Raw genomic sequence first — 18,454 nt, 5'->3', positions numbered from 1 at the left:
CCCCATTCGTTCAACCCAGAGCAAGTCCGCCACCATGGCCTGTCGCCAACACAACCTTCGACCGGCATCAGCACGTCGCATGCCGCAACGCTACCAGGGCAGGGACGCAGAAAAACGGGCGGATCACCGGGCGGTCTCTCGAAATCATAGCCCGGCTATCACGTCCCCCGCGGAGCCGGGAAGTCCAAACCTCGGAAAGTATTGCGCATTTCCGTCTCGTGCGCTGGACGACCCTGCCCCAGGGCCAAGCGAACTGGTCAAGGCCACGAGGGAGGGCAACGCAAAGGGGGAAAAGGAAGCGCTGCAGAGGAAGCCGAGAGCTGCAGACCGCGGCGTGAGTCTAGGCGAGCAAAATCCAGGACCCTGGCGCAAAGTGCCTCACCCTCGCTGCCGCCCGTTCCCCTGGCTGACGTCGGAGGAAGGCACAGAGGGTTCAACTCCGACATCACCGAGGACGGCTGGGACGGCTCGCGTTCCCAGACGGAAGCCCATGGCATCAAGTCTGGCCAGGTCGCCGGTGGACATGGAGACGCCGCTCGTGCGAGACGACATCGACTGGGGGTCCGATCTGGACGACGAGCCGCCGTTGGCTCGTCCCGGCACGACCGTCGTACATTTACACGATTGCACGCCAGACCCCCAATTGGGCCGGCGGAAGCCGTTGTAGGACAACCTTTCGGCCGGTGCTCAATGGGCAATGTGCCACGTATTGTGCGAGAAGCACCCGTTCCCCAGGGTGGTACAGCTCTTGGGCCTGAGTGGTCTGCAGATTCGCGACTTTCTCACTACGTACCTTGCAGAACACAAGGCGTGGGAGGCCTACGAGGCCAACGTGGCCAAGATTCCGAATCATAAGCTGATGGGATTGGCTGCGGGGAGGAGTTGCTTCGTGTCGGATTTGATCAACGTGTACCGCCCGGCCCTGAGTATCGACCGCATCACTCGGGAGGATGTTCGCCAGGCCACGGAGTACATGAAACACCGGGGGCTGGGTAGACATGCTGAAGAGCTGCAAGACTGGATGGGAACCAACACGCAGGGCTTTGTCGACCTGGGCATCACGGAATCTAGTTTGCTTCATGACAAGGACGAGATTTGCCCTGCGAGAGAACAGTACTCTGGATGGATTGACCTGGAGCACATCAAGGTTGCTGCGGGGGCCCGAGCAGAGCAGATGACTGTGGAGGCCGATAGTAGATGCCTTATAAACGACGTGTTTCTCGGTCTGGCTCCTCATGTCATTCCGCGTTCGGCTCCAGCAGCGAGTCCGGACAAGACTGTTCGGGATGGCGTCCACGTCGCGCCTCTTCGAAATCGCTTTGTTCTTGCTGGAGTTCCAAGAGACATGACGGACCTCGTCTCCATAAGGCGGTTTGATAGCGACGGAGTTTCAGCGGTCAGCCAGTTGATGGCGCTTGGTGGCCAGTATGTTTCTCCCCTAGACTTGGATGTGCACAAGGTATGTAGTTATACGCCATGTACTTGCGCTGTCTTCCCCTATTTGGCCCCGGTACCTTCTGTGGGCACCGGGCTGGAAGAGACAGCAGGTTTGGCTTGTCGCCCTGTCAATGTGCGTACAAACTGACTGTCTACAGCCTCAGATATCACCGGCTCAGAGGTCAGCAGCTATGGAGGCGATACAAAAAAGCCGTACCCTCCACACGACGGGGGACAACTCATGGTGTGCTCACCCAGCGCTGGGGGACACTCGGGCGGCAAAAACAGATCTTCGACGACAGATCATCTCCATGCAAGCTTTGGGGAGCCTGATTCGTCCGAGCGGAGCAGTGCAAAGCGAGAGTAACGGACTCTTTGAAACAGCAGCCGGCCCGGAAGTTTCGGCCGTTGTCAGCGGCGGGCTGTCTGCTGGATATCAGTCTTTCAACAATCGACACGTGGAGACACCAGCGATAGCCACAGATGACTGTGACATTGCCGGAAAGGCCGCACGGCTGTCAAGAGTCGTCGGCCGTGCGTCAGAAGCCCAGGACGCCCGCAAGTCATTCAAAACTGGGGAAGAGATGGAAGAGGTCCCAAGCCCGGTTGCCGAAATCAACACTATGAGTGCCCGACTCCGACGGGAACTTGATAATAGATGGAAACACTACCTTCGAGAAGAGAGCAAAGCTCCCGTTGGCAGACCAAAGACTCATCGTAAGTGCACTCGGCGCCATGACCATTATGATACATACACCAACATACTCCCAGGCTCTGCACCAAAGGACGCGATGGACGATGACCTGGACTATGATCCTGAAAAAGTCACGGGGAAAAAACGCAAACACTCTGCGCAGAGCCAAAAAACTCCCGTGAAATGCAGGAGACTCGGTGGTACAAGTCCAAATACGCCAGTGCGATCTCAGTTCCGTGAAATGCTAGTTGGAATCCCAAGCGAGCTCATCAAGCCCATCAACTTAATTTCCCTGGACAATCAGCAGGCAGGCAGCCAGAGGCCCTCCAGCCTTGCCTCCAGTGCACCACTTTCGCCAGGCTCAATGGACCCTATTTCCCCGTGCTCATACCGGTCGTTAAAAGCAAGCGGTGATGGCATCTGCGGTGAGACAAGCAGGCCCAAAAAGAATGCCACGCCCATCTTCGGCCTACAGCGAAACCAGGAATTGGCAAGACCCGTCAACTTGGCTAAAGACGCAAAATACGCGTGGTCAGCCGAGAGGGCCGAGTTCGCTGACATCTGCCAGGTTGCTCAGTACGCGCTGAAAGCGAATCGGCTTAGGCACGCCAGCAATGACTTGCTGGGGAGAGATGCAGGATTGCCGCAGGATGCCCTGGCGGCGCTTAACAAGCTCAAGGAGGAGTTCGACGCGGTCGAGTTCCAGCAAAGGGGCAATGCGACGCGGAACGCGGAGGAGAGCAAGTTTGCAGGATGCGCAGACTCGGCCTTGTATGCCTGCGAAGCGAGGGAGGCAGACTTTGCGATGGTATTGAGCAGTGATGAGTCCGACTGATGACAATGCACGAGTGAGGGGGGCGGAAGATGCGCGGGGTGAAGGAGGGCTAGGACTCAGGGATCAGGATTGCGGGTGAGCATGGTTGTCGGATATTTCGGGATTGTGTATGGAGTATGTACTCGATCGTGGATGATGGGGCGAGTGGACTTGGGCTAGCATCGTTATGGCGTCCCGTCCTTGAGATGAGCAGGCTTAATACGATGTGATGTGCAGTTTTTGCATGGCTGGCAATGCTTGTGGTGTTTCAGCTGCTCGAGCTTCGTGTTGCGGGCTTGCCTTGACTTGGTGGGTAGGTAGGGTCATGTTGTAACTATTTTCAACTTGGTGTTGTTGTGGGAACGTGTTACGTTATATTCTGCCCGGCTGCCGGGACCCATACAGAGCTGGAACATGTTGGAATGACATGTACGTAGTTCTCGTGGCAGTTGTTGACGCGGATCGGTAAATAAATGCCAATGCTGTTGTCTTGGCCGCACGAGCAAAAGACGAGGAGATTAGACGAGACGAGGCGCAGCAGGGTGGCTTGCGGACAAGGTTGGCATGCATGTACGTACGTTACCGTTAGACCATGTTGCATGTGGTGTCCATGTTCCAATAGCCAATCAACAGTGGGTGCCAAGCTCAACTAGGCGAATGCGCAATGGAGGAGCGGGTCCCGTCCAAGACGACGCTTGACCAGTCCGGCTGGTCGTCTGGATGCTGGACATGCTTCTCTTCATTAACTTTCATTACTCTGTAACGACCCATCAGCGACTGAAAACTTTGCTGGCTGCCATGGCTGCTGTGGCTGCCGTGGTTGTCGCGGCCTGGCCCGTGCAGAGGTTCTTCCGCACGAACCAGCTCGCTCTGCTGACGTGCCAGACGATGGGCGTTTCTCGAGGCGGCGGCGCGTGCTCACTGTGGCGGCAGTGCGACAAGATGACATGACGCCAAAGGGGTGGGCGCAATATGAATGAACAAGACCACCACGCCGCCCAGCGTCGTCTCGTCGATGATCATTCTCTCCGTGCATCTCTCGTCTCTTCCATCCGGACCTGGCCTGCCCAGACAGACTCGTTGACGTTGAGCAGGCCGGTTTGCTTTGTCGCAACTCGCGACTCGCCATGGTCCACGTCGGGAAAGCAACCTCCGTCCGCAACTTGCAATGCTGACCCGTCGCGCCTTCCGAGTTGCGCCTCTTCTTTTTGCTGGTGCTGTTTGCTGGATTTTCCTTCGAATTCTATCCGAGCACGACATTTATGCAACACCACAGACGGCCTGGAGTCTGAGCCGACAAAGCCTCTTGCCCTCTCCCGACGCTTCAACAGACAACACGTGGCTGGTTTCAGACCATCTCGAAGCAACCCGCCAGCACTGTGCATCTCATGGCTTCAAACCGTTCGTCCCCTCGCCCGCCGGCCGACGCAAGGTTTACGACTTGTTCATGATCAACTCGGAACTGGATTTCCTAGAGATCCGCCTCGACACCCTGCACGGCCACGTAGACTACTTCGTCATCGTCGAGTCCCCGCTAACCTTTCAAGGCGGCAAAAAGAACCTCACCATCCGCGACAACTGGTCCAAGTTCGAGCGATTCCACTCCAAGCTTATATACCACCAGCTCGAATTCCCTCCCCATTTCGACCCCCGTCTCACCTGGGACTTTGAGGATCTCCAGCGCGACGCCATGTTTACTCAAGTCTTCCCCAAACTAACTGGTGACCAAGCTCCCAACCAAGGCGACGTTATTGTCATCGCCGACGTCGATGAAATCCCTCGCCCCGAAACAATCACCACCCTCCGATCATGCACATTTCCCCCTCGACTGACTCTTCAATCCAAATTCTACTATTATTCCTTTCAATTCCTCCACGTGGGACCAGAGTGGCCCCATCCACAAGCCACGTTCTACCAAGGTCCCGACGAAACCATAACCCCTTCGCACTTGCGTGTTGGCGATGGCGGTTCATTTTTCCGCAGAGAATTCTTCGAAAAGCGCAGCCTGAAGAATGCCTCGTGGCATTGTAGCAGCTGCTTTGCCACTATCGATCAATTCCTGAATAAGATGGCCAGCTTCTCGCATATATGGATGAACGATCCCAAGTTTAGGAATAGAGAAAGGATCGTGGAATCTGTGAGGCACGGGAAGGATTTTTGGGGACGAAAGACGGAGAGATTCGTGAGGGTGGATAGGAATACCGATGTGCCAGGGTTGTTGGCTCTTGAGGAAGGCAGGAGATTTGGGTACATGATGAATAGGGATGGTGACAGCGCTGGGTTTACGGATTATCCCTAGATTTCTATGCACGGCATCGGGAAATTGGATGATGAAGGTACTGAAAGATCTAACCAAGTCTTTCTTATCCCGCTATCCGGAGCACTTATCAAACGACCGTGAGGCATGACACTCAACCTATAGCAACCTTTTCATCACGGCACTGCCAACCGCGACGACTGCTTCACTACCAGCCGAGAAGCCGAGGGCAGATCACGCTGTTAGGCATTGGAGACGGAGAAATGGGGTTCAGAAATCGACTTCCTCCCTCGATACTTCCCGAGTTGCAGTTGCTGGTCATCATTCAACGTCAAGACCAGTGCGGCTGGTTATGCATACTACCACCAAGCTCATGAGAGGCAATCACATTTATATTCCAAGTGTGTGTATGCAGCCCAAGACAAGAAGTGTCTTGTTGAGGACACGAAACACGTGGCAGAGCGTAGAAAAAATTGCGGCACGAACGCATACTATCATCGACGACGTCGTGCCTGTCCATCGTCATAACCCCCGCATTGAGAGCCTACATCACTTCCCGTATGGTCTGTAGCAGACTTCTTCTTCTTCTTTCTTTCTTTTCTTTTTTTTTTCAACATCACCGGCGGGACATCCTTTGGTCTAGAGGTTCTGATACAGGTCACGTCGTGCCTTGACTTAACATGGTGCTTTGCCGTTAACATGTGTCGGGATGTAGGAAGATGTATAACGTTTCATGGCTCTTCTTCCACAATATGAGGGAGCAGTTCCCGGAGAGATAGTGGTAGAGTTCCCACCGCGACATGCATACGACGAATCGGTTCTCCGGATGTTCCCAGCCGCCACTCACTGGAACTATGGCTTGACGCACGAGCTGGGAGCGTGAAGAGGGGCCAACATCACCGAGAAGTCTGGGGCACTTTATGCGAGTTGAAAAGCGTCTTGTGCCAACCAAATTGCACACGGGGCTGATGTATTCCCCAGCCAGTAGCGGAACTTCCCTCAACGCACACAATTCTGGACTCGGACGTGGAAGGGACTGCTGGTGATGCCTTGTTTCCTCGTTTGGCCTCTTCTACTGGCTCGGCGCGCGTTTTCCTCCAGCCATCTGCAGTTGGTTGCGTCGAACAAAGTCGATTGGTGCTTTTGATGCGGTGCTGTCTGTGACACCCAAGTTCGCTGACCGGGTGAAATACACGACAAAGCATTGCACTCATGAACAAAGCTGTGGCAAATCACGGGAGGTGAGCTAAGGCCATAATTGCAACGAGGTCATGGCGGCTCATGTGTCGCACGCGCCAATTTGAGACGTGCTCAGGCTGGATTATGCAGTTGCTTGAACTGACGTCTATTTAATTGCCTCTTTTGATAAAACAATTGTCAGCCCTCGTTCGCGCGACTTGCATGTTGGCGGAATCCGAAGATGGCATGGGCCCGGGAGCCTTATTCTTTGTATCCGTCTGGTATCACGACATTTCCTCTGCTTGACAGTTTTCAAGGCTAAAACCTCGACGATACAATTGGTGGTCTAGCAGGAGGGGAGCACAGGACGGGGAAACCTGCACAAATCGAACATATTGTGTCACTGCGGGAAGAGGAGGCTTCAAACAGTCACCTCACAAAACAAGTCAGGCACCCGTGCCTCTTAGGAGAAGCGTCTCTGATTGAAAGCCTCGTGCGTTGAGGTTTGTCCAGCTCATGCAGTATCCATTACTCGGGTTGCCCTGCCTATGGTCATATCCCTTTTCCGTGTCTCGAAAGGTCCGATTACGGCTCTGCGACAGCAGGGTTCATGAACGAAGTGCTTGCTTTGTGTGGACGAAATCAGGGCCGTCTAGCTGATTAGAAGCTGGTAGTTGGCGTCATTTCTACGTCTGGCTACTCTCAGCCGCCTTCTTTCGCCGGAGGGAAACTTCTAACTTTTCCGGCGTTTGGACACGATATGTCTACGCAGATGGAGTCGAACCAAGGGTTGTATCATGGTACTTTCACGGCACATATATTTACCCTGGTACGTGTTGCGTCTTTGTACCAGCTGGATGTCTAGCTGCGCTGGGAGAACATTGTCTGACGGTTGAGGAGAGATGTTGAAGCTCAGAAGCATATCCCATATGTGTTGGTCATGCCATGGAACATGATGGAATTACAACAACACCTACCAGATCAAGTGCGGCAGAATATCGTTGCCCACTGGCTTTGCCGAGAGCCATGGCAAACCACACATCTTGGACCACGGAAACACGAAACGGAGAAGATTGGTGCCCTAGGCCACCAAAAACCATCTGACCCCGATTCTTGGAGTCCTTCTCTTATTGCACAAGGCGCACATTACACAGACATGTATTGGATCGAGGCTCAGATGTGGCGCCGCCTTGAATTGATGATTGGGCGGGACAGGGGCAAGCGTCGTGATACCACGTCAATTTTGTGTGGCTTCTGCTTTCCACAACCTCCGGATATCCTGGCTTGAGACGGTCTTGGAATTCTTTCTGCTTTTCGCAGTAAGGTGATGAATGAACTTGCTTCCCTCTGGTCAGATGCTACGAATGGCCGCATGCAAATCACGGCAAAAGTAACTAGGTATCATAACGGTGAAACTGAACGGCCCTGGCCTTTACAAAAGACACTCTACATTTTGTCCTCGGCCATTTTTCCGGCTCATGGCTGAAAGCCCCCAAACCTATCGGGTCCGGCTTTAACGTCCGTTGATGTTTCCCATGGACGATGGCTGTGTCAAGGCGGCTTTGCAGCCGCATCTCGGACCAACCAACCTTCCTAGTGCGTCCTCATCCGCGGAATATTTGGCATGCTTCTCATATTGGAGGCTTACAGCATAACCGTAGAGGGGACAGCGGGGGTGGTGCTACATATCGAAATGTTGTCTTCTCGCCGCAACGGAGCACAGCATGGCTCGCTCTGCCAGAAGAGTTTGTGACTGCACAACCAAGGCATCCGCGAGGCCATTCTCATGCAATGCAGTCGGTTGAGCCGGCCGCTCCCCAAATGACAAAGCTGCAGAGACGCGCTCGAGGTTCCAAGTGCTAGGTAGTTGAGACGAAGACTATAAATAGCCCCTTCCTATTCCTCTGTCCGGATCTCGCCAGACCAGCGCCAACAAACCCCCCCAGTTTAGATCAAAACAGTCAAACAAACACACCCACTGTCCTTGGCAACTGCCTCCAAAATGAAGTCCGCTCTTCTTCTCGGTCTCTTCACAGGCAGCATCTTGGCCGCCACCACCGGCGAGGGCATCAAGCCCGCCAACGTGGACACTTCTGCTGACATTGGCTTGCCCAAATACTCCCTCAGCCTCGCCGCTGGTATGTTGATCCCGCACCACCCATTGTCGAGTTCCCACAAAGGCATGATGACGAGCTAACTGTGCGTGTAGGCGGCAGCCAGCAGGCTTGGTGCGGCGGCTTCACTGCATTTGCGTGTGCCATGACTTGCGGCCGCCTTCATTATCCCTGCTACCAGTGCCTTCCTGCCGAATGCAAATGCCTCAAGTCAGGCTGCTAAATTCAAGCCTGATGACCTTGGGCTCTGTCGTCCTTGGGTGCCTGTCCAACGGTTCGTGGATGGGCAGTCGAGTAAAGGATCCTACGACGTGTCCGAATGGTCCCAGGGACAAACGCCGCGGCAGGCCAATCCAAACGAGGACGGACTTGAGAAATCGGTAGCGCACATGGTTGGTGTCTTACAAACGTTCGTTTCATTTAGGAAGCATATATTAGTTGACAATCGAGTCCTCGGATGAAAACACACACACGTTGGCTGTCTACACTCTTGAGGCGCATGATACTCGCTGAATGTGCTGCGTTTTCTGCACTGAAGAGAGGGGTTTCCCTGGCCGGAACAATGCCTTTACTCCACATGGTTGAAGATGTACCTTTGAGAGACCCTCGCTCCTCGTCTGGTGAATTTATGGGGGAACAATGCACTCTGACTGATTGCGAGACGCTATGATTGTCACTATGGACGTTTGTACTCTGTGGCCTGATACATGAATTCCATGTACACGGTCCCCCGGAGACGCCATGTTGCAACAAGCCAAAGTCTAGCCGCAACCGTGCTGAGGTGGCGAGCGGACGTTTCTGATTCAAGTCCAGATAGGTGTGCCTCGGCGTACAAGTCAGCCACTATCTAGCTCGAGGGGCGTGCCGCCGAAACGCACGAGCATGATTTGTCGTCACCCGAGACGTCTTTGGTCTGCCTAGAGCGCGGTCCACGTAGCTGCAACAGCAAAGGCACAGAAGCGGGAACGAGAACCAAACACTCGGCCTTTTCCCCGAAACCAACTGCGGCAGACTGCCACACACACGGACACGCTAGCTGTCCCCGAAGATTTTCTTCTCCTTGAGCGTGGTCTTGTGAGACGCCCTGATGGTGCCCTTCAGGATATGCGGCTGGCCAGTGGTGAAGTTGGGAATGTCGTTCAGGACTCTCATCGAGTCGTTGCCCGAGAGCGCCCTTTCCAACTTGTTCATGGTCTCAAACTTGAGCAGGACCTGCGCCATGTAGGGCAGCCCCGGCTCGAACTGCGTGACTTCCCAGCTCTCGAGACCTTGGGAGCCCCAGGCACTAGGGGGGCGGGAAAGGCAAAGTCAGCGCGGGATGGGCCAACGCATCACGGCCGGGGGCCGGGGGCCGGGGGCTGGGAGCTGGGCGAGTGCCTGCTTACTCGGATATGAGCCGCATGTGGGCGTCTTGGAAGTATTTGAAGTTGAAGGCGCCCGAGTGGTACATGAATGCGACTGAGGCCATGTTCTGCTGCTTGCTTTGACGGCGGGTCGGTAGAGTCGGTTTCGGATCTTGCTGGTGGATGTTGCTCTGCTGCTTCTGGTGGTGCCCGGGAGTGCGATCCCGGTTTAAATAATCCAAGTCTTGGGCCGCTCGAGCAAGGCACCGACTTGGCTGACAGGTCGAACCCCCCACACATTCGGCCCGTGGATATCAGGGAATCAGGATACAAGTTGGGGTCTTTTGATTCCTCTGCATGCCATGTCGTCAGGATTGTCGCATCGTGCATGTGACGTCATTCGTGTGTGTGGCTGTGAGGCTGTGGCTGCGGGTCCTTTGCAAACTGGGGCAGGCGATCATTCAGAGGGGATGAGGAATAATTCGTCAGAGAGCCGTTGGGAGCGCCCGCGCAGCATCATCGTGAACAAGGACTTGTTGGTAGGAGATGTATTGATGCTTTGTCTAGGGAGACTTTGCGTCTCTGGAAGCCATCATGGCCAGGTACTCCGTACTATTTCCGGACCCGCTTTGCTTAGTAATACCCCATGTCCACTTCCACTTCCGGACCTCAACTTGTCCCTCAAGGCACATGTCGCGATGTGTTTGCTTCTCTGTTGCGCAGGCACTAAAGACTCAGCATCACAGCCCTATGCCAGCCAACCTCCAGGCGTCCAAGGGACCGAAAGATACCCGTCATGTCGACCGCCGGTCCAGCTTCAAGCAGATGCCACGCCAGCCGGTGCCTACCATCCCACAGGATGGTACGATACTCATGACCAACACAATCGCGCCCGCCAACATGGGACAAACCCTCCGTTGCTGAACACACGTCGCCCACGCACGCAAAGAGAATCACCGAGCATGTCTGTGCAGAACTGCGTCACCAGCACAGGCGCAGCCGCGCAGCAGATTCTACTGCCATGGATTCGACAAATATGCGCGCCGAAAAGCTGCCTCTCTGTTATTAAAAAAAAGAAAAGAAAAGAAAAGAGACGCAACGCCAACACCGGCAACGGATGGAAAATGACTCACCGCCAGGAATCAAGGCACTCGCATACATGACGTGCGAAATCGGCCTCAAGTCCTCGTCGACGTGTCCGCCCCTTCCGTCCCAGGACCGGACCAAGGCGTCAATTCTGTCCTGGAGCTCCCCGTCTGCGCCGACGCAACGGACTCCCAGGCACGCGCCGAACTCCCTGAATGCCAGCCCCCTGTGCCGCGGCCGGGCGCCGTGGGAACCTGAAGCGCCCAGGAGACTCTGCAGCATCCGCAGCGACATGGCCATGAACCCCTCGGCCCACGGCTGGTCCAGCACAAACTGGCACATCCACAGCCCCATGCCCAGGTCCAGAAAGTCAGTCTTCGGCACCAATTTCCCGGGATGCGTCGTCAGGGCCGCGCAGTCCTCCATCTCCTGCCGCAAGGACACCTTGTCGCCCTTGCCGTAGGATGCAGCCGTCTGCTGCAGGAGCCTGTAGACGGCAAACCCCGTGGCGGCGTCGAGATGGCCCTCCGAGGGGACGAGAACCTCCTCCATGTCCACCGACACCTTCCAGACCATGCGCATGTTGCCGTCGGCATCCCGCACGGCAAAGCGGCCGTGGATCGACTTGGCGAGCTCGACCGCCCAGTCGTTGAACTTGGGATCCCCCGACGCCACGGACACGCGGTTCAGCGCGTACATCCACATGGTCAGGTAGTGGTGATACTGGCCGTCGCAGTCGGCCCCCGAGTCGGTGAATTTGCCGATGCGCAAGCCCCCTTTCAGTGGCTCATCGTCCGTGGCCCCAGGCAGCCTTTGGGCGCCGTCCCTCGTCCGCCCGAGGACGTCGTGCACCCGCGAGACCAGGCGGGCCGCGAGGTCGAGGTATTTCGCCGTCCCTGTCTCCTTGTAGAGAGTCACCAAGTTGACGACGCCAAACGCATCCGTCCACAGGTATCGGCCGCCGTGTCCGCCAGCCCCCGGCGAGCAGGGAGGAACCCATCTTTTCGCGTCGTCCGCGGTCAAGCTGTCCAGGGGACCGTAGACGGCCTCCATGGCCGTCTTGAAAGAGCCAAGCGCTTCCGTACTCATCGTCACTGTTTGGTGAGGCTCGCAAAGTCGGGTTGGTCTCGTCGACCAAGCTCTGCCGTCTAATGAAATCACAAAAAGCCCGTAGAAGTAGTCCCTGGCCGCCTCAACAAGGTGACGCTGATTGCGGTAATGTTGGGTGGCGTTTCCAAACTCTAATCCGTCATACTTGCGTCTACATTTCCGGGTCGCCTTTTCCTATTCCCCCACGGAGCCTGCGCTGCATCTCCAAACGATTCCATTGGATGGGCGCCAGCACGATACAAGTGCCACCCGATTTCTCTCCGTAGCCAGGGACGAACACCATGAGGCTCGACTTCTAGACGTGGAAACGCCACATGAACTTATTTTATGACTAGTTGCTGCTCATGGGCTGAGGCCGATGACAACCAGTAGTTTCTTTTGGCGGCCGCGGTGCCCCCTTCACGGATTACTCTCCCGTTCCTCCGCAATCACAATCACAGCCCGTCACTGTCCGAAATGCATCTCCGTTCATATCTTGCATCTTCTTCAACGCCGCTGCTGCTACAGCAATCTTCGCGTCCCGTCCACTCCCTCGTACACTGTGAGCAGCCTTCTTCCCATGTATCATCAGTGCGCAGACCACATTGCTGTCCGTCATTGCCGAGGCCCCAGTCTCTGAACCACAAGGCACAGGTGTCACGCAGAGTCGCCATGACTGGCAACAAAACGTCTCTTGCAAGAGTTTGGTCAATTTCGTGACTGGGTGCCCTGCGGCATATGTGTCGTACAGCGTCATGTCTTGGAAATACGGCGCCATGAACCTGCTGAAGAATCTGCCGACTGTGCTGAAATCGTACTTGGAGTCCTCGTACATGGCGCCCACAACCGCTTCCAAAGTGTCCGAAAGTGCTTTGGGAGGGTGCTCTGTATCCAGCCAGAAGTTGGCTTTGGGAATGCCGCCGTTGGTTTGCCCGGAGCACGATTTTGCCTTTTCGATTTGTTCCGCGAAACCGGCTATCGTGCCCATGATGGCTGAGCCTGTAGTCAGCATGTGCCTGTGTAGCCCAAGCTCTACACAAAGATACGCGAAGAAGTGGTTGGAGGCCATGGCCATTTTGTGCTCTGTAAGCCACTGAGGATCGGCGAGGGGGTGTCGTCGAAATAAAAAGTCGACAATGGCCACGTCAAGGAGTGCGTCACCGAGAAATTCCAGCCTCTGGTAGTTTGGAAGCTCAGGCTCATACGGGTACGAAGGATGTTTGAATGCGCTCCTTAGGAGTTTCGGGGAGCCAAACCTGTACCCGATGTATTCCTCCATCTTATCCACCGCAAGCAGCTCAATGGCGCGAGGTGGCATAGTTTGCCAAGGTCGTGGGATATATGCCTCGTAGTAATCGCTGTACTTTGTCATTTTATGCTTCTTGCTCTGCACCATTGCAGTTACCGCCTTCACAGGTAAATCCATCTTCCCCTCGGGTTCTGTCATGTACGCGGCACCGATAAGGGCCTCGCATACATCGGCGATAGATTTGTCGGCTAGTCGGTGAGTGACTACAAATTTGTGTCTCTTGCCTTTCCGCAGCACGACATCAGGGTACCATGACCGTCGATCGAAGCCTCTGGATCTCACGTACTCCTGTAGACCTCTGTCCACCGCGTGATTGAAAAGATTCTTGTTGCAAATTAGAATCATGCGCTCGACATGGTATTCGAATTCGTTGGTCTCGGGCATCAATGTAAACAGAGATATCGTTGTGGCCATTTTTAGAAACGCATCACCCAGAAACTCGAGTCGCTCGTAATTCTTGCCAGGTTGAACGCCAATTTCCGTTTCACCTTTTGTAAGTGCTTCTAACGCTAATGGGGGGTAAATAGCCAAATCGAAAAGCTCACAAGCGTCCATTGCAATGGCTGTTGACTCGATGGAATATATTGTCACTGGGAGAGCCAAAGCTGTGACGACAACATCGATAGGAAGCTGGCGTGGGTTAGCTACCTTTAGTAGCGGAGGCTGGAGGTGGTATCTCACGTTTGATAAAACCAATGGTTCTAAAATAATGTAGCAGTCTCTGGGTGAGTCAACATCTTCGGGGCCGGGTTCACAAAGCATGTTTCTCCTAATTGGAAGGAGTTCTGCGTTGAACACTGGCCGCTCCGGGTTCCAGCTGATGTTTTGCCTACTTTTATACGCCAGACTGTTGCTGTACTGGGCAATATTCTGCTCCACCCGGAAATAACTGCGACATTTTGGAGGTGGCACGCCTTTTGGAACGGGGTCAAATGCCTTGTAGTCAGTGTTGACCTTGGAAGTAAAGAATTTCCGAGACCCATCCCACGGATCGATGAAAAATCGATACTCAAGATCTGCTGAGCTTGAAGAAGTTGAAGTGGCCTGCGTTTCAACTTCTCCCGCTCTTTTAACGAGCTCCCAGTCGATTATGCCCTCTCCATCCCACGGACGACCAGTCTCGCCGAGGTTGGCCACGGCTGATGAAAGGAGGCAAGGGGCCAGGAAATATGGCATTTCCTCCGAATTGCAATCGAAATCCTTGCTGAATATGTCCTTGAATATTGTCAAAGTGAATCTGGCCAAACCAGCCACTTCGTCTTCAGTCAATGTAAGCGGCCTAGCGCATCGTTTGTGTGCCAAGATTGACTGGATGCCGCGAGCTATCCAAAGTTTTATCGGCTCAATTGTAGGCGATTCGGCATGTGTCAAGATGCAGAGCGGACGACCATGTCTTCCAGTCGGGCCCATCCCCTTGATTGATAATGTGGCGACGAATAATTGTGACGTTGTGCGCCCAGCCCATAGCGTTGGTTTATACTTCATGCCGTATTCTGATTGCTTCTTGTCACTCAGAGCAAGCCGAGCATTACGCATTCTCGGCAGTAGTCTTTTTAAAGTTGAGCGAAAATTTCCATCAATGTACTTGAGGTTGAATAGCTCGATACATGCCTTGAATGCTGCTGAGCCTCGTGCGAGAAGCTTACTGCGTTGGGGAGTACCAGAAAACGACATCACCGGGCATGAACTAGGCAACAGTACTGTCGCCGTGAACTTACCCGTATTTGTCAGTGTGACGATGTATTCTGGGTGAGCATCCGCGGTACCACTGCACACCGATGATACAAACTTGGCTAAAACTTGCCGGCTGGAGTCAAAGGTCAATCTGGCGCCTGTTTGGGGAACCTCAAATGCAATTTGTGAGTTTGCTTGCAACTTGAGCTGGCTTTCGTTCATCTCCTGAATTTTTCTGTCGGATGGGAGAGAAGAGCAGAAGCGCCGCAGTGAATGAGCGTCTCTCGAGGCTTGCAATGATCTACGAAGGTGATCTTTATTGTCTTGTTCAATCATGATGACGTAAAGCGAATTCGCCTGACGTGCCCTGCCTTTGGATTGGATGTACTGGATTGCAGTATCATAAAGATCGAATCGAATAATCAGGTCGCACTCGGGTATGTCGATTCCTTCTTCCGCAACTTGAGTTGCAAAAATGCAGTTTGTTTCACCGTATCTGAGACGATCCAATGCCTCCACCTGGTCTTTGATAGACATGTTGACGATGCTTGAAGACGCAGGCTGCGATCCCACCTGTCAAAAACATCAGATGGTGCTACGATATGAGGTCCGGAGAAGAAGGACATACCAAGAAGCCTGTCGTCATGTGTGGTACCTTCATCAGGGTCTGATTGAATGCCTCCGACAGTAGAAAGGCGATGTATCTTTTCTGCACAAACACTATGCATCTTGTACTGCGATTAGTTCCGAATTCCTTAAGAAGAGTTTCATGAAGCACCTGGACTTTAGGTGAGAAATTTTCGGCTGGCTCCTTGCGAAAGTGATCTGCAACAAGCTTCTGAGCCTTCATCCGTATAATTTCGTCATTAGTCCTCTCTCCAGACTGATAAGATGCCTCGGAGTGATAGCAGCTGAGTTCATCGACCGCATTGGCGAGCTCGGTCACTACCAAAGACCGATCGTGACTCTTGAAAACATGCTTCCAGTATTGATTTGCGCCCCAGGACCCTATAACAGAATAGACGTATCTAGCAGCTTCCAAATGACTTTGGAGGTTTGAATATGCGCAAAGATTTGATAGGGATAGAAAGAGGGCGGACATTGCACCCGTCGGGCCTAGCAGGGGACCATACTTCACGACGCGTTCAATCTGTTGCTTCCTACCCATACCCGCCAGCAGGGCATCGTCAGACACCGTGGCGATTCTGCTACAAAGGGTAGCTTCTAGATCGACGGCAGCGGCATGAAAATCGCGGGTCTTGGAGTCAACAGGTGACGCCGTCATGCCCAGAATACGGGGGCGATCTGCTTTCGTCCTAACATAGTGATCTCGCATGATGCCCGCGTAAGGGTGATTCTTTTTGGTATGATGTGCTTCGTCAAAAATTAACAGGTTGATTTGACTCATCGTTAAAAGGCCACTGCCGAGAAGGTCCAAGAGGATCTGCGCAGTACAGACAATGACCATATTCTCCTGTATTTGGGCCGCCCGCTCCTGCGCCATGCTTGCTTTATCTCCGTGGAATTTCCCCACGGGATATTCCAGATTTGCCCGAAGGAATCGGTACTGCTGCTGACAAAGTGCTACGTTGTCAACTAGGAAGAAGGCGGTTTTCATCGGCTGTCCATGGTTTTCAAGCTCGAGAGCAAGTACATGTCGAAGCAGTAGGACAGCAATGTAGGTCTTCCCAGATCCTGTGTCGAGTACAATGATGGTGTTTTGCTGTTTTGCACGTTCAAACAAGTCTAGCTGGTATTGACGAGGACTCGTGACAATTTTTGCAGGTGTTGCACGAGATTCTGCGATTCGGGCAGATTCATCGTCGACATCATCGCTTTGATCTGTTGACTCCGTTGAATCATCCTCCTTGAATGCATTGGCGACCCAAGACAAGAACGCATCATGCTGGGAGTTTTGGATCGGTTTCTTCGAAGGCCTTTCGGGATTGGACTCTAGCCGGTATTTCTCGACATCGTCACTGCTGTCGCTGTCATACGTGGCTTTATTGGTCGACGCACAATGGTCTTGCCTTGTCTGGTCGGTCGAATCGAGGATGCTTGCAGACGCCATCATCACGTCGGCGTTGCAGAGGCCAAGCGTCGTCGTGCGTTCAGGGATGTGGCCCATGGCCAAAGTCATCAAAAACAGGAGAGTTGTAGGCGCCAGACGAGAGATGGGATGCAAATTGCATCCTCTCCTGTGCTGGTCGCTGTTCTGATGGTGCTCGCGAGTGGTCAGCCTTGCGCAATGTGTGTTGAAGTTTGCAAAACGGGGGCTCTTGAGAAATGAGAAAAGGCATGACCAAGGTGATGAATGAGGAAAGAGCGAGCCGCAACACGAGCGGCAACGTCTAGTCAGATCTTTGTCACATTTGGAGCTGTCAGGCGGACTTGTGACTCGACTCTGGTCTCGTCTCATCTGACCATGGTTTCAACACAAACAGGTGGCTGCCGAACGCACAATATGCAACGTTTCCATACTAAGCTGAAAAGCTTGTTTCCTCTCTCAGAGCCATCTTTACCGGCACGTCCAGGTGCTTGAGTTCCATTCAATCACATCAACACATCATCCATCCCCGCGAACATATTCCTACCGCTCGAATGGCATCCTCAGTTCCACTTTCTAGCTTGGAAAAACTATCCGCCCGCCGACTAGGGTATGAGAAGTTTTGTGTCTACCTGCGGGATATCCAACCTGTGTCGAGAGGTATCAGGTACACATGGTCACGTCAATCTCAAAGGTCCAATTTTGTTCCAAGTGGACGGCTGATTCGCCATCAATATTTCATGTCACGCTAGACACAGCGAGAGCACACCGTCTAGTCACTAGACAGGAGCTTCAAGCTGTTTTTGAATACGGCCATGGTTAGATGTGCCTGTACTGCCTGAAGCATCAAACAGACAGACATACCCAGCCAGTGTGTCATGGAATCCTTCTGCATTGCCTTGTCAGAAAAAAGGGGGAGTAAGCTTGCATCGTGTAGCCCTTTCCAGTGTCCATCCATCTAGACGAAGAGAGTTGCGATGCGAAATTTAGTCGTATATAACTAGTTCATCAAACTCTCTGCTCACCCAGCTGTTGCCATACGGAGACGTGGCATATCATTTCGGAGGCCCCTTGCTGCAGCTGGTCTCGGGATGCATTGCGATACAAAGAAGGAGATGGAAACGAGGCATCAAGCACACACATGCCTCAGTCATCTGGCCAAGGTTACACACGCAGAAGACATCGTCAGCTCTTCGGAATGAGCCCCCAGGGACCTTTTGAATTTGGAGCTACCCCAAGCTGAGATATGAAATTTACTCTTCTTGCTTCCTTTTCTTGGCCCCGTCATATTGCGACAATGTTTACACGGTTGCTCTTTTTGCTGGATAATGTTGACTTCTTGTGCCGACACAGCAGTAACGGCTACCGGTTGAAATGGACACAGGCAACACGGCAAGGCAAAATCAAATTT

The 18,454-nt window shown here is 53.6% G+C and overlaps 6 protein-coding genes across 6 annotated transcripts; 3 read left to right on the top strand and 3 right to left on the bottom strand.

Moving 5' to 3' along the window:
• Nucleotides 1–34: 34 nt before the first annotated feature.
• Nucleotides 35–2,966, top strand: MAM_06056 (uncharacterized protein; the record flags this gene model as incomplete). The annotated part of the gene is made up of 4 exons (XM_040824854.1): nt 35–610; nt 668–1,459; nt 1,596–2,154; nt 2,209–2,966. The coding sequence occupies 4 exons, from the start codon at nt 35–37 to the stop codon at nt 2,964–2,966; spliced, it is 2,685 nt and encodes an 894-aa protein (XP_040677274.1).
• A 1,147-nt stretch (nt 2,967–4,113) lies between these two features.
• On the top strand, nt 4,114–5,244 carry MAM_06055 (glycosyl transferase family 17 protein; the record flags this gene model as incomplete). Its single annotated transcript, XM_040824853.1, has 1 exon — nt 4,114–5,244. The coding sequence occupies one exon, from the start codon at nt 4,114–4,116 to the stop codon at nt 5,242–5,244; it is 1,131 nt and encodes a 376-aa protein (XP_040677273.1).
• Nucleotides 5,245–8,383: 3,139 nt separating this feature from the next.
• Nucleotides 8,384–8,718, top strand: MAM_06054 (uncharacterized protein; the record flags this gene model as incomplete). The annotated part of the gene is made up of 2 exons (XM_040824852.1): nt 8,384–8,519; nt 8,591–8,718. The coding sequence occupies 2 exons, from the start codon at nt 8,384–8,386 to the stop codon at nt 8,716–8,718; spliced, it is 264 nt and encodes an 87-aa protein (XP_040677272.1).
• An 809-nt stretch (nt 8,719–9,527) lies between these two features.
• Nucleotides 9,528–12,013, bottom strand: MAM_06053 (Dimeric alpha-beta barrel; the record flags this gene model as incomplete). The annotated part of the gene is made up of 3 exons (XM_040824851.1): nt 9,528–9,780; nt 9,881–10,082; nt 10,972–12,013. The coding sequence occupies 3 exons, from the start codon at nt 12,011–12,013 to the stop codon at nt 9,528–9,530; spliced, it is 1,497 nt and encodes a 498-aa protein (XP_040677271.1).
• Nucleotides 12,014–12,440: 427 nt separating this feature from the next.
• On the bottom strand, nt 12,441–15,533 carry MAM_06052 (Dicer-like protein 1; the record flags this gene model as incomplete). The annotated part of the gene is made up of 1 exon (XM_040824850.1): nt 12,441–15,533. The coding sequence occupies one exon, from the start codon at nt 15,531–15,533 to the stop codon at nt 12,441–12,443; it is 3,093 nt and encodes a 1,030-aa protein (XP_040677270.1).
• Nucleotides 15,534–15,591: 58 nt separating this feature from the next.
• Nucleotides 15,592–17,136, bottom strand: MAM_06051 (Dicer-like protein 1; the record flags this gene model as incomplete). The annotated part of the gene is made up of 1 exon (XM_040824849.1): nt 15,592–17,136. The coding sequence occupies one exon, from the start codon at nt 17,134–17,136 to the stop codon at nt 15,592–15,594; it is 1,545 nt and encodes a 514-aa protein (XP_040677269.1).
• Nucleotides 17,137–18,454: the final 1,318 nt, after the last annotated feature.

This window comes from Metarhizium album, assembly GCF_000804445.1.
Source record: "Metarhizium album ARSEF 1941 chromosome Unknown scaffold_17, whole genome shotgun sequence".
NCBI classification, from domain to species: Eukaryota; Fungi; Ascomycota; class Sordariomycetes; order Hypocreales; family Clavicipitaceae; genus Metarhizium; species Metarhizium album.
The sequence above is the reverse complement of the archived record's forward strand: the minus strand, read 5'-3'. Positions and strand labels throughout refer to the sequence as shown.